The 13926-nt window shown below is 61.8% G+C and overlaps 2 protein-coding genes across 3 annotated transcripts in view; one reads left to right on the top strand and one right to left on the bottom strand.

Annotated features, from left to right (window-relative positions):
- The window catches only part of FAM71E1 (family with sequence similarity 71 member E1), a 7935-nt gene extending 3849 nt beyond the window's left edge, over positions 1-4086 (bottom strand). Inside the window, exons 1-4 of the mRNA XM_025048186.1 lie at positions 3853-4086; positions 3550-3668; positions 2884-3014; positions 2082-2100 (exon numbers count right to left, since the gene is read on the bottom strand). Of these exons, the coding sequence (XP_024903954.1) occupies positions 2082-2100; positions 2884-3014; positions 3550-3668; positions 3853-3922 (339 nt within the window). The 5' untranslated portion in view covers positions 3923-4086. The remainder of the gene's footprint in view (positions 1-2081; positions 2101-2883; positions 3015-3549; positions 3669-3852) is intronic.
- A 73-nt stretch (positions 4087-4159) lies between these two features.
- EMC10 (ER membrane protein complex subunit 10) lies at positions 4160-10080 on the top strand. Of its 2 annotated transcripts, XM_006905004.3 has the most exons (8): positions 4160-4312; positions 5293-5365; positions 6281-6390; positions 7289-7393; positions 7727-7908; positions 8043-8136; positions 8889-8975; positions 9179-9314. In XM_006905004.3, exons 1-7 carry the CDS (start codon positions 4199-4201, stop codon positions 8973-8975), a joined length of 765 nt encoding a protein of 254 aa, XP_006905066.1. In that variant the 5' UTR covers positions 4160-4198; the 3' UTR covers positions 9179-9314. The 2 variants fall into 2 exon arrangements, with proteins under 2 accessions (XP_006905066.1, XP_006905065.1); XM_006905003.3 differs by lacking the exon at positions 8889-8975 and having other exon boundaries at positions 9179-10080.
- The last annotated feature ends 3846 nt before the right edge of the window (positions 10081-13926 follow it).

The raw sequence follows: 13926 nt of genomic DNA, 5'->3' as shown, positions 1-13926 counted from the left end.
CCCTCCCCCCGCCCGGCTCCGCAGCCCTCCCGGGCCGCCCCCCTCTGCCAGGAAGGGGTCCTTTCTCACTTTCGCCGCCTCCGGACTCTTATCCATCTACCCCCAACTGCCATCCACAGGGCGCACTGTGTCCCCCGCTTGTCCTTCCTCCTAACCCCCAGACTCGGACAGGCAGCCGCTCCTGTCCAGTGCTAATAGTATCCATTTGGAGCTTCCTCTGTCACCCTCATCCAGTCCTGCCACCAAAGGCCGTCGCCTCTGCCGTTAAAATGTATCCACAATCCGACGTCTTCTAACTCCCCGCACCGTCCACCCGGGTCCAGCCACCCCCGTTTCCCTTAGGGGCCCCGGTCTGTTCCCTACGCGGGCGCCAGGGGGCGCCGGTCAGTAACAGCGAGGACCTCCCCGGGCCTCTGGGCCTTGGGGCCTCCGAGCCTGCGGGGTCAGCGCTTTGTTCCTTCTCTGCCCTCGCCGCGCGCTTCCTACCCCCGCTCCCGGGCCTCCAGCCACACCGGCTCTTTAAACCTGCCGGGCGGGTCCTACTTCAGGACCTTTGCACAGGCTGTGCCCTCTGCCTGAAATCCGCCGCCACAGCTCGGCTCCTTCATCTCTCGCTCTCTTTCTCAAGAGGCATCTTCCGGGGTGTGTGTGTGTGTGTGGGGGGGGTTGTTTACCGCCCTTGGCCTATCTGCAACCTCGTCCACGCTGGCAGACCTCCCCGTGACCCCCAGATGTCTCCATAGACCTTTTACCCCATCGGACAAATGACCATTTACTGTGTCTGCCTTCCCAGTAGAAGGTGGGCTCGAGGGCAGAGATTTTGGCCCGATTTTGTTCACTGTTGCTCCCCCAGTATCCAGACTGACACACAGTAGGTGCTCAACAGATGCTTGTTGGGTATTTGAATAAATAAATTGCTCAGGCCCCCAGCCTGATTCAAGGTCCAACAAGGCAGAGGAGGGAGCCATCCAGACAGGGTGGGTAACCTGTCCCAGATCACAGTGGGATTTGAACCCAAGTCGTCCGTGTTCCTAACCACAGCGCTGGGGTGCCACCTACCCTCTTCCCGCCCAGCAATTCTACCTCTAGGAATCGATCTTAGATACTCTCACATTCGTGCACGTGGGTGGCCCCCGGCCGCTGCACCCCAAGGCCCCCGACGCAACCTCAGCGTCCCTCAGTGGAGCATTCCACCTGCTGCGGTCCCCAAACGGAAGCATTAACAGCTGACGCTTACAGAGCACGAGCTCTGTGCCGGGCGCTGTTCCAAGCGCTTTACACGCATTTTCTCAGTTTACCCGCCTGCAGTCCGGAGGTGTGCTCTCTCTCCTCCCCATGTTCCAGATTAGGAAACTGAGGCACAGACCAGTAGGGAACTCGGCCAAAGCCAGTGAAGAGGAGAAGCCAGGGTTTGAACCCAGGCCGTCTGGCGTCAGACAGTCATTCTGGGATGTTCCCCACTGCGCTGTACCAGCAAGAGGGCAGATGCAAGCTTGGTGTCCCAGGGGACAGAGCTAGTTCAGTCGTGTATGTCCAAAAGAGGACCCGGTGGCTGTCCTCACGTTGCTATGAAGTGAATATTGACGGCATGTTGAGGGAGTGAGCGGAGGAAAAGGAGCATAGGGCATGTACCTGCTGCTGTTTTTAAAGGGGCAAGAGACACCAGTTGCCCATCGGAGATGAGCTAGTTAGGAGGGAGGGGCCGGGGTGAGTCTTGAGGCCGAGTTTGCAGAGCAAGCTCCATGGTTTTACCTGCATGGCATGTTTGCGGGGGGAGGAGGGTGCTGAAGGAGACTGGGGGTCAAAGCCCCCCTCAGCACCATCCTGAGTCCTTCCAGCTGCAAGCTGTGACTCAGTGAGCTGTGAGATCAGCTGGTGGGATACTATTAGCACTGGAAAGAAAAAGAACATTGCAGATGGGAAAATGTCCAGCGCAGCACAGGGCGTCCAAATGCCGCTCTGTGAAATGTTTTAAATTTATAGAGGGGGGTAAGTAAAGGCTGTAAGTAGCCTTCAGTTAGCTCCCAGAATCAGAGTCAGATTCTGCCACTTCACTTACAAAAAGATCTTGGTGAATCTCAGAACTGCAAAGGATTGTGGCTGTGAGTGTGTGTGTGTGTGTGTGTGGGGGGGACAATGTGAGTTGGCCTTTCTTCCTTTTTTCCTTCTCCCCGCCCATTAACTGTGAGATGTAGTCAAAAAAGTGAAATCCACCAGCAGAATGTCTCTGTAAAGATACTCAACTCGTGTAAATATTTTGGCATTTGCAGCTGGAGTTGGAGACAGGAGCCTAGGACGGGAGAAAAGTGTATTTTATGCCGTGTGTGTTTTGTACCTTGGAGTGGGATTTGCATTACTTTCTCTGCGAAAGCACGAAGACCTCAGGGGCAGCGTGTAGTGTGGCACAGGGGCTGGAGAATCGAGAGGTCTCTGTCAGGGGAGCCTGAGGCTCTGATCCCAGCCCGCGCCTGACCCACCGTGAGACCCTGGGCAAGCGGCTGCTGCTCCCCAATCTGGGTCTCAGTTTACCTCTTTGGAGGATGGCGCTAAGAGGACCCACCATATGAGAGTATGATGTCAGAGACGAGATGATGTGCATGCGGGGGACGCCTAGCATGCAGCACTCTCTGCATAAAAGGTCATTCTCTTGACCCCTGCCAGGATGTGGCCGAGGACTATACCCCTCATGACTATTTACCCCTGATTTCTAGCCTCTGTGAAATGCCCTGTCCTCATTCTCCCGGGTGGCCAGCAGCACAGAGAGGGCTGGTAGCCATCCAAAGCACCCGGCCCTGGTGGTCATATGGGTGAGAGGCGGCGCTTCAGGGGGCCCAGGATGCCCAGGGAGAAGGAGCAGGTCTAGGCTGGGGTGGGGGCAGTCACCCAAAGAGCTGTAGGTGTCCATTCTCCTTGGCGGGGCCTGCCAGCAGCAAAAGGTCTGGGAGTTCCAGGGCCGGACTGGAGGCTGCCACTCCCATGGTGACCTTGTTGGCGACTTCTCCTAACCGGGTCACCTGGGGTCCAGGAGTGGGGGGAAGGGTTAGAAGCTGGATAGATGGTGGTGGGGGGGGGCAGGATTGGGGAGGGATCAGAAGTCACTAATTCTTGGTAGGATTGAGGGTCAGGCCCAAGTGAGTTAAACACCAAGTCAGGGGTCTGAGATCCTGGGGTCAAAGGTCAAGGGAAGCTGGATAGATGGTGGTGGGGGGGCAGGATGGGGGAGGGATCAGAAGTCACTAATCTTGGTAGGATTAAGGGTCAGGCCCAAGTGAATTAAACACCAAGTCAGGGGTCTGAGATTCTGGGGTCAAAGGTCAAGATGCATACAGGTAAGTCAGGGAAACTCAACCGAGGGAATCAGAGGCCAGGTTTCATAGAGAAGCTAAAGGTCTGGAAGTTCAGGAGTTTGGGGGGTGAGGTATCGGTGAGGAATCCTAGAGATGGACGATATGGGGGAGTGATCAGAGGTGGAGAGAGCAGGGGTTCCCCAAGCCAGGAGGTCGGGGCTCAGGCCCGGGCTCCAGCTCAGGGTGTCCTGGGGCACCACACCTGCACGAAGTTGCTCTCAAAGATGGAGAAGTCTCGCAGCTGGTCGAACTCGCCGCTCAGAAGGTGGCGTTGGAGCCGTCCAGGCCGGCCCGTGGGACAGGCTGGAACCAGGGCGCGTTCTAGGGGACGGAAGTTCGGGGGTCTATTCCAGGAGGCTGGGCCGGGAATTCCCCCCTCCAGCCCGCCAGTAGGGCTCAGGACAGCCCCACGCTGAGGGTGGGGGTTTACCGGCTATGGGTCTCCGCATCTCCGGCCCCGTCCCTCACCTGGTCCAACCCCTCCAGGCCTGGTTCCGCTTCTCACCTGACATCCCACCTGGTCCCGCCCCACCTGCTCCAACGAGGGCCGGCTTAGACTCCTGCCCCCGCCTCATCGCGACGCCCCGCCCCTTGGGAGGAGCGGAGGGAGGTGCCGGGAGAAGAAACCGGTGGGCGGGGCCGAGGTCTGTGTGACGCCACAACGCGGCGGGCCGGGAGACGCCCGTGATAGTGACGTCACGGAGGGGCGGTGCCCAGAGGGAAGGCGGTGGCCGGGCGCACGTCGGGCCCCAGAGGCAGGCGGGCGTTGCTGCGCAGGCGCAGGCGCAGGCGCAGACGCGGCGGGAGGCGCCCGGCTCGCTCCCGCGCGCTGGCTGCTGGGAAGGGCCAAGATGGCGGCGGCCGGCGGCGGGACGACTCGGCTGCTCCTGCTCTTGCTGATGGCGGCGGCAGCCCCTAGCCGAGCGCGAGGCAGCGGGTGCCGGTCCGGGCCCGCTGTGCGGGGGGTGAGCACTCGTTGGTGGGCACGGGAGGGCGGGGCTGACGGGAATCGTGGGTCTCGGGCCTTGAAGTCGGTAGAGGTGGGAACGAGGCTGCGCAGGGCCGAGAGGGAAGAAGAGGTGAAAGCCGTGGAAAGCAAGGTTGCACTTCTGAGCAGGCAGCGGCCGCACGACTGGGATAAAGCGAGGGCATAGTGAGGAAGGGTCTGGTGGTAAATATGCATGAGGGGGCGGGGCTCGGGCGAGATCTCGGCACCTGGGCATTCAGTGCGGAGAAGACGCGGCTGTACCCAAGGAGAAGGTTGGGGCCAGAATGTCCTCTCCACGTTCTAATTCCGGGGATCCACAGTCGTGAATATGCATGAGGAAGTGTGGCCCGGATGGAATCCTGGCGAATCTGACGTCAGGGCGGCTCGAGAGAGCGGACAGTTCTGCCTCCTGAATATGCATGAGGCGGGCGGGATCTCGAGCTCCAGGATTAAGGTCTGGAAACGAGGTCGCGCAGGTGCGAGGGGGTAGAGTGATGGGGCGGGGAGGTGAATCGGAGGTAGAAGAAATTTGGAGATTTGGAGAGAAAGACGGTGTGGAACCTTGTATGTGTTTGATAAGAGGCGGAATACGAGCGGCCTCGTGATTTGGGGGGCCATGAAGGTAAATACAAGGCCGCTTGAATATTAGCTTGGGAAGGAAGCGCAGGATGCTCTTCAATTCAGGAATATTTATGATACTAAGTGTGAACGTGACCTGGAGATAGTTGTCTTGGAATCGAGGTTACGCTTGTTCGCAGGCTCTGGTTTTCTGGGAACCGTCTAGAGCTTACTTAACGTTTTCATGAAATAGGTGGTTCCCGGTGGAATCATGGGGAAGCATCAGTGTTTGGATGTATGAAAATAAGGCTCCTCTCTCAGCCCGCCGGTCCGTCTGGGGGTCCAGCACCGCGGAGGGCTCTGTTAGTCTTCACTTGGGGCCCTCTCTGCCACCTGCAGGCTGGGATGGAAGGCCGAGAGAGCGAGGGCTGTGGCACCGTGGGGCTGTTGTTGGAGCACTCGTTTGAGATCGGTGAGTCCAGCAGTCTTCGCCTGCACACTTGACCTGGTGCCTCGTGAAGTCAGGAGCTCAGGTCTGGGTGTCAGGCCATGTGAGACACGCCATCCACTTACTAAAAGCTTTGCTCCTTGGAGGCTGTTTGCATCACACTGGGGAGCTGGCGGGGTGGGCCCGAGAGAATAGAAACTCTGCCTTTAACTAGTCTCATAGCTGTAGCACAAATTTGTTTCAGGAGGGTCAGTGAAACAGTAATAATTCCAGAGCGGACTTTTCTCACTAGTCACCCGTGCCCTGTACTAGTGATTAGATGCTCTGCATGTATGAATTCGAAACGTCCTCACAACAGTCCTGCAAGGTGGTAGGTGTTAGTGATAGTCTCATTTTCCAGAAGAGGAAACTTAGGATCAGAGAGGCACCATGCAAAGTCCTTTCGTAAGTGAATGGCAGAGCTGGGACCCACTCCACAGCCCAGCGTAAACAATGGCCACGATTCAGGTGTCCAGATTCCCAGGGCACAGACGTCAGTACAGCCCTGGGGTTAATAATCGAGTCTGAGACCCCAGACTCAGGGCCACTTGTTATATACACCGAATGCAGGAGCCTTTGCAGACGCCCTTAAGTCAGACCCTGGCATCTACCCCAGAAAACCCCACCGATTGTGACAGGTCCCGGCCCCACTCTTGGGAGCTTCTGAGCTCCGCTTCCCCTATATTTTGCAGGTGGGGAAACTGAGGCTCAGAGGTTATGTGACTATCTGTGGGTCACCTGGCAAGGCACCAGCAGGGCTTAGGAGCTGTGGGGTTCAGGTGTCTGCCCTAGGCTGCTCTGTGAGGATGTGGTAAGGTCTCCCCAGTTTGCAGGGGGGGAATGACCAGGTTGAGGAAGGGTGCTGTGGCGGGGTGCTCACTCCGCTCAGGCTCCCCACAGATGACAACGCCCACTTCCGGAAACGGGGCTCGCTGCTCTGGAACCAGCAGGACAGCACCTTATCCTTGTCACAGCGGCAGCTCAGTGAGGAGGAGCGGGGCCGACTCCGGGTGAGGAGAGGGGACCTGGGGCTCAGCAGGCAGGGCGGGGGGACACGTGTGCCCTAGAGTGTGACATGCATGCCTTGAGGCCTCCGCCCAGCACGCCATCTCCCCCACAGTTTTCACACGACCGGCTCCTGTCACCCTTTCAGATTCAGCCAAGGCTTTCCGCGGTCAGAATGAGGCTGCTTACGGGAGAAATATGTCCCCACGATCGCCACGGTTGAACAAAACATTGTTACTTTTCCCGTCACCCGGCTTCGCAGCACCCTCCAGGGCCAGGCTCCTCCGCCCAGGCCTGCTCGGCCTCCCCGAGGGTGGCGTAGGGAGTTGCTGGGGCTTCAGGCAACAGGATGAAGAAGGAGGGGCTGAGGGAGCAGCCATATTTCAGGGAAATCTGGCAAAACCTGCCACGGTCCACTTCCACTCTGTCCTTTTGGCCAGAGGTAGCTGCAAGGGAGGCTGGGGGCCCAGGCTTATTCCGTGGGTGCCCTCCCCATGGGAGGTGTTGGGGCGAAGTTCGCCCCGGCCGCCCTCCTGGGTGGTGGCCGTGCGATTCTCTGTCAGGGCCACCCGCTGAGAGAATTCGCTGCTCACGTAACTGGGGAGTCCAGGTGCAGGGCGAGCGGCAGGTGCGGCTGGAGCCAGGCCTGGGGAAAGTGTCTTCGGGACTCACTCCATGCTGGGCTGGGCCCTGCTCTCGTCGTGGTCACTTCTCCCCCTGGTGGGGCAGCTCCTGGTCTCACCCACCAGCAGGGCCAGCCCAGTGGGAGAAGTCCTGGGCTGGCTCAGCTCGGCCGGCCAGGGAGCTGGGGATACTGGCGGGGTGAGGCTGGGGGAGGGCAGTGTCGCCCAGCGAGTGGCGGGCACCGTCCCCCTCACCGCCGCCCCTCTGCCTGCCCTGCAGGATGTGGCAGCCCTGAACGGCCTGTACCGTGTTCGGGTCCCGCGGCGGCCTGGGGTCCCTGACGACTCGGAAGCCGGCAGCTTCGTCTCCTCCTTCATCCCCGCGGTGAGTCAGTGATGGGCACTGGCCTGTCCTGGCTCCTCCCGCCGGCTTGGCCAGCTTCAGTCGTCCATGCTCCAGTGTCGGCGGGCGGGGAGAACTGGGACCTGGCCTTGCCCTAAAAGTCTCCCGGGCTGCAGGGCGACAGACCGGGTGGTGGGTGCTGAGGAGGGCAGCCCAGGGCCTCATGGGCTTGTGCCTGAGGCGGGCAAGCAGCCGTGGAGGCTTTGAAAGATGCTTCTGGGGCCGTGGGAGGGGCAGGAGGCTCAGGGGTCCCAGTGTGGGCGTGGCCTGGGCAACAGCCCCTGTCCCCTCCCCTCCTGACCCCACCCCTCCCAGTGCTCTCTAGTGGAGTCGCACCTCTCAGACCAGCTGACCCTGCACGTGGACGTGGCTGGCAACGTGGTGGGCCTGTCGGTGGTTACACATCCCGGGGGCTGCCGAGGCCACGAGGTGGAGGACGTGGACCTGGAGCTGTTCAACACCTCAGTGCGGCTGCAGCCGCCGGTTACGGCTCCAGGGTGAGGCTCGACGGGTACAGCCGGGGCAGGAGGGTGGGGGGTGGCACAGAGGTCCCAGCGAGGCCATTCCCGGCCTTCGCCAGAGTCCTCGCCAGCCAACCATCCCCTCGCCCTGGGTCCTTCCTGCGCTGCAGGCCTGAGACGGCGGCCTTCATCGAGCGCTTGGAGATGGAGCAGGCCCAGAAGGCCAAGAACCCACAGGAGCAGAAGTCCTTCTTCGCCAAATACGTGAGTGGGGCCCGCCCTGCTCCCCGTCCTCCGGGCCTCTGCGCGCACGCCACGGGCCCCGGGCCAAGCCCAGGCCTGGTTGGAGCGGGGAGCGCTGGAGCCCTGCTTTTCTGCCCGTGGCCACCCACAGTGGTGGTCATGGGCGTCCAGTCCCGGTGAATGGCTGGCCCAGCGCGGGTAGTGCGGGAGCTGGGGCACACGGGGTGGGACAGACGTGGCACGGCCGGCGCCAGTCTCGAGTGGAGACCTGTTTGGGGGAAGGGCAGAGAGGATGGCTGAGGTCAGGGCAGCTCGCGGGGGTGGTGCTGGGACGAGGGTCTGGGGGAGAGGATGAGGCCTGGGCTGGGCCAGGGCCGTGAGGCTAGAGGAAAGACGGCCGAGATTTCAGAGGGACAGGCTGGTTGGACGGAGGGCGCAGGCGGGGTCCCCCAGCCAGGCCCCGGAGATGGGCAGCTCTGGGAGGGGTGTTTGGGGTGGCAGTGCTCAGGACGGAGGCACCCAGCAGGCCGGTCTGGAGCTGAGGAGGGGGCGGGCCTGAACTGGCTCTGGAGCTGGGGTGCTGGGGCTGGAGGAGGCTGCCCCACCTGAGCCCAGGCCTGGGGTGGTGGGCAGGGCCGGGGCAGGGCCTTCCGGCCTCAGCATGGCCTTGGCAGCTGAGCTGCGGGGAGGCTGAGGCCCCGAGAGGCCGAGGGCTCGCTTGCACTGGCTCTGCCTTCCCCGCTGGCCCTGACCTGCGCCCCCTCCCTCCTCAGTGGCACCTCATCCTGGGGGGGGCCGTGTTGCTTACCGCCCTGCGTCCTGCCGCCCCTGGGCCCGCGCTGTCACCACAGGAGGCCTGAGTGAGGACGCGCCCCCTCCCGCCTCCGCCCTCCCCGCCCCCCACCTGCCCTCCCCGCCCCGTAGTGATGTAGGGGACCTGGGCCCCCCTCCTCACGCGGCCCCCGCCTTCCTCGCCCTGGGGAGAGCGCTGCTCACGCTCAGCCCTCTCTGTTTCTGTGTCTGTCTGTCCGTTGCCGCATCCTCCCATCTGGCTGGCTCACAGTGGATGTACATCGTTCCGGTCGTCCTGTTCCTCATGATGTCGGGAGCGCCAGATGCCGGTGGCCAGGGTGGTGGCGGCGGTGGGGGGGGTAGCGGAGGGGGCAGTGGCCGGTGAGTGGCCCAGGGCCAGCGAGCACCCCATCCTCTCACCCAGGGGTTCCCTTCCTGCTCGTGCCTGTGGCATTGGTCTTCCCCAGAAGGATTCACCGGCCCCCCATCCCGGAGGGTGGGAGTGCAGCCTCCCCAGGAGTGCCTTCCCGTTGGGCCCTGGCGTTCCTGTCGGCAGGGGGAGGCCGAGTTCTGGGCCCCACTGTACCCCCAGAGGCTTGGCTTCCCCACAGGATGGAGCCCAAGCTCCTGGGTCCTCCTGATCCCTTGTCTGGTACCCCAGCCCCCCCAAGCCCTGTAGTCCGGGAACAGGCCGGTTCTCTCCAGCTTCTGTGCCTTTGTCCTCACCCCGCCTCCCCCGCCTGCCCCGCCAGCTAGATGGCCTCTAACATGGCTGACATAGTCCCTCGAGGGCACAGAGCAGGCCCGGGCTGGCTGTGGGTGCCTCGCTCCGTCCCTCCCCAGTCCCGCCCAGGGGCCTTGCCCTGCCCTGCATCTGCCCCAGTCGCCAGGCCCTCCGTGGGCTCCTGGGCTGGAGGAAACGATGTCTAAAAGCAGAAGAGAACAACTAATGACATTTCGCAGAGTTTGGGGCCTGGCAGTGTAAACCCTTCCCTGCCTGGACCGTCTTCCTTGGCACGTGGCAGTGGGTGGGGACGGCTGGGCCTTTTTCATTTATTTTCTCCCCACCACGCACCCTTAACGTGCCCGATCTCGTCTGGTCTCAGAAGCTACGCAGGGTTGGGCCTGGTTAGTACTTGGATGGGAGACCACCTAGGAAGACCGGGTGGTGTAGGTGGGAAAAATAAGGGATTGTAAGCTGACAAAGTCCTTGCAATCTGTGAGATCAACCAAGAGTTGTTTCACCTAAAAATAAAAAAAAAAGTAAATTTTAAAAGAGAAAACTAACAGGAGAATATGTTGAAATATATAAAGTTTTGGAAAGTTACAACTTCCAGCAGCCAGATGCACTTGTTGGCCTGGCTCGAGGTGGCCCGCGTGTGCGTGTGCATGTTCGTGTGCGTGCGTGTGCGTGTGTGTGCGCATGCATGCGGGGCGTGTGCAGATGGGGTGGCTGTTGGGTTGCTTTGTGACACACGAGGCACCAGCTCTGCCCACTGTCCGGCGCTGCTCCTGGCTCCTGCACAGTCTTCAGTGCCCCGTGGCCTGGTCCTGTGTGTGCCCCAGGAAGGTCACCGGAGCCCAGGCAGCCAGGGGCATTCCCTCGAAGGTGAGGGCGACGGAGGCGACACTGGAACCGGAGTGGCTGGGCAGAGGAAGCCGCCCTCTGCCAGTGGCCCGGCCACGGGACAGCACCCCCAACAGGCGTCTCCCCGGCACTGCGCCTTGTGGTGACACCGGCGTGATTTCTGACGGCGTCCTTGGCCTTCGCTCAGCGGTGGCACTCGCGCGTCTGAATCCTCTGGGTGGGCCGATGTTGCCGAGACCTGAAGGAGCCCTCCGACGCTCAGAGTCCCCCCAGGGGCCTTCCACCCTGTGTCACTCCCTCTACACAGGGTCCCCAGCCCCCAGGCTGCAGACCGCTACTGGTCTGTGGCCTGTTAGGAACCAGGCCGCACAGGAGGGGAGCGGTGAGTGGGCGAGTGAAGCTTCATCTGCGTCTGCAGCCGCCCCCCAGCGCCAGCGTCCCCGCCTCAGCTCCGCCTCAGGTCACCAGGCGTTAGATTCTCATAGGATCCTGGTCCCTGGTGTCACAAAGGTTGGGGACCGCAGCTTTAGCTGACTGCAGAGGTGATGCTGTCTTGGACAGTGCTCCTGACTGGAGTTCCTGCTCCTTTGTCTCACTGGCAAGTGTCTTCTCTCCCCAGTCATTCGCCACGCAGCTTTGTATTTATCTAATTACATTCATTTCTTCTACGACTTCCTCTTGTGCTCCAGCCGGCACAGATATTCTGTGGTACGTTCTAGTCGTTGTCAGAGCTAGTCCAGGCTCCCCGGGGCGCTGTCCTTATTAAACTTCTCCCCCAGTTCTTACCTGCGCCTGGAGAGCTCATCCAGCAAGGTTTCATTTTGTTGGCCAGCGTCTCCGGGGGTGTAGCATGAACCTCAAAAGGTACTGGGGGGTCCAAATCAAAAAGCCTTCTGCTCGGCCCGGCCCGATACCCTTTCTCTCGCCAGGGGCCACCTGAGGTCAGGCTCAGGCGCGTTGCCATGGAGGTCTCTACGCACACAAGCCAGTGTGGCTGTCACTAGTTTTGCAAACGTGTGTGGCTCTCGCTTTTCACCCTTCACTTGATATAGGCTCGGGAGCGTTTTATCTGATATAAAACGTGCTCTCGTTTGTGACATGGTTGGTTCTGAGTCGATTTCTTGGTCCTCTGTCAGTGGACCTTTGGGTCATTTCCTCCGGGAATCACCAGGCACCTGCATCATTTTGCACACACATGTGTGTATTTGCAGGCCACGCCATCAGGTGGGAGCTTGGGGGGGACAGTCTCAGCCCCCACCCATCCACACTGGAGGTTTCAGAGGGCGACTGCACTGATGATTCCCAAACTACCTCCCCCTCAGACCCCTCTGGTCTCCAGACCCACGGTTCCTGCCCCAGGAAGTGTCTCAGGGACCACTGAGGACGTCGGGGTCACCCACCAGCCCCCAGTTGGAGCTTCTGTAGAAATCTGCTCCACCTCGCGGGCGGGCGCCTTGCTGTTCCTCCCTGCCTTTAATCGGCCCAGCCGCCTCCTCGCCTCCAGCACCCCCTCCAGCCCATCCCCCTCATGGGGGTTTTTCTGACACCCGAGCTGATCCTGCTTCTCCCCTGCTCACAACCCTCCCATGGCTCCCCGGTGCCTTCAGGACAGAGTCCTGGCCCCTGAGGCCTGTTAGTTTCTGATCTGTTCCTTGTTAATTACCTCTTGCCCTTCCCCAGCCTCCATTCATGAGCCAATCAGATCCCACAGGCTCCGTCCTCACCCAGCCTCGGAGCCCCACCTCTCCTCGTCCCTCCTCCCACAGGCTCCGTCCTCACCCAGCCTCGGAGCCCCACCCCTCCTCGTCCTTCCGTGTCCCTTCTCTCCGTCCCCAGTGAGCTCATGTTCCCTCCTGGACCCCCACCCCAGCCTTCTCCCCAGCCTCCTGACCTCTGAGGGCCTCCGCGAGGTGAGCGTTCAGCGGTGCTCCCCTCCTGTTTCCTGCCTCACCCCTCGGAGGCCCCCCCTCGCCGCACAAAATGTCGCCCGCTCCCGGGACGGGTTTCAGGTTAGCATGGAGGTGTCCCTAGCACGTGGTGTGTGGCCAACAATCTTTTAAAATACGAGGCTAGTTTTGGTATTTAAACCCCTCCCCACACTACCCCAAATTGTGCACCGTAGCATGTGGCTTCTGGAAGTGGTCGTGCAGGCTCATCCCTTTCACCCGTCGAGGATCCGGCGCCGAGGATCCGGCGCCGGTTAACTGGGGCGTCCACAGCCCTCAGCCGCAGCCCTGCGCGCCCCCTTCCGTTCGGCAGGGCGGAACGGTCTCATTACGAGGGGGACTCGGCCTGGCCCAGTTCCTAGAGCAGGCTGCCCATCCGACTGCAGACCAGACCCCAGCTGCCACGTGCGTTGCCGCGGCGACAGAGGCGCCAACCTCCCCACAGAAGGACCAGACCGGAGCCCCGGGTTTACGCTGGCGCACAGGAAGCTCGCCGAGTGTGACGTGCACAGACCGACAAGGAGCAAATTTTATTGTTACAGAGTTTCTGAAAAGCTCCCCTCCTTCCCCCAGCCCCCCACCCCCGCCCCGTCCCATGTTCTGGTCACTGTCCTTTGCGAGGACCATTCCCAGGGTCTAGGGCAGCTGGGTTGCAGCTCCACCCCTCGCCAGGCCTCCATGCAGTCCGAGACTCAGGCCGCCTGCGACCCGCGCGGCCCCCTCCCTGGAGAGAGGGGGCCTTGTGGGAAGGTCGGGGTCCCCGGAAGCCTCTGTCCTGTCCCGTGCTGGGCCTCGGGGGCGCTGGGCGCCTATGTCCTCTGCGAAGGGGGAGTTGGTGAGGTGTTCTCGATGCGAATGCGCTCGCTCTGCCTGGGGGAGGAGATGGTGGAGGGCTGGGGTTGGGGGCGGACAGGCGGCAGCCCCCTCCCGCCGAGCTCAGGCGGGTCCAGGGGTCCGCGGAATCAAGAAGGAGCCCACTCCCGGCTGACCCCAGGGAGGCCGGCCCAGTCCTGGCTGCCACTTACCTGCCTCGTCCCTGAGCGGCTCGCTTCCTCCTCCCGGGGCCTGGGGCCGGCCCGACTCCTCCAGGCAGGTTCCAGAGTCCGGGACAGACAGGGGAGAGAGAGAGGACGGTGTCACAAAGGCCCTTCCACCCCGGCCTCTGGCTTGGCAGCCCTGGGGCCGTCCCGCCTCCCGCCCAGAGCCCATGAAGACCCCTGGGTGGGCTCCCGCCTCCTGCTGGGACCTGGAAACTCAGAGCAGCCCTGGGACTAGGGCGGGAGGGAGGCCAGCGGCGGGGGAGCCCTGGCGGGGTGTGGAGGGAGGAAAGGGGTGACCGGTTCACAGAGGAGAAAAGGGAGGGGGAGGTGGAGGAGAGAAACTGGAGAGAGAAGTCAGAGCCAGGGAAAGGAGAGAGGAGAGAGACTGGAGAAGGGAGGGGGAGGAGGAGGGGGAGAGGAGGAGGGGGGCACCCCGAGAACTGCA

This window comes from Pteropus alecto, unplaced genomic scaffold, assembly GCF_000325575.1.
Source record: "Pteropus alecto unplaced genomic scaffold, ASM32557v1 scaffold41, whole genome shotgun sequence".
Taxonomy (NCBI): domain Eukaryota; kingdom Metazoa; phylum Chordata; class Mammalia; order Chiroptera; family Pteropodidae; genus Pteropus; species Pteropus alecto.
This window is presented reverse-complemented; position numbering and strand designations above follow the sequence as displayed.

Coding starts and splice junctions, on each gene's coding strand:
- EMC10 (XM_006905003.3), top strand. CDS start 4,199: ATGGCGGCGGCCGGCGGCGGGACGACTCGGCTGCTCCTGCTCTTGCTG. Junction 4,313..5,292: donor CCGGGCCCGCTGTGCGGGGG/GTGAGCACTCGT, acceptor TGCCACCTGCAG/GCTGGGATGGAAGGCCGAGA. Junction 7,394..7,726: donor TCTCCTCCTTCATCCCCGCG/GTGAGTCAGTGA, acceptor CACCCCTCCCAG/TGCTCTCTAGTGGAGTCGCA.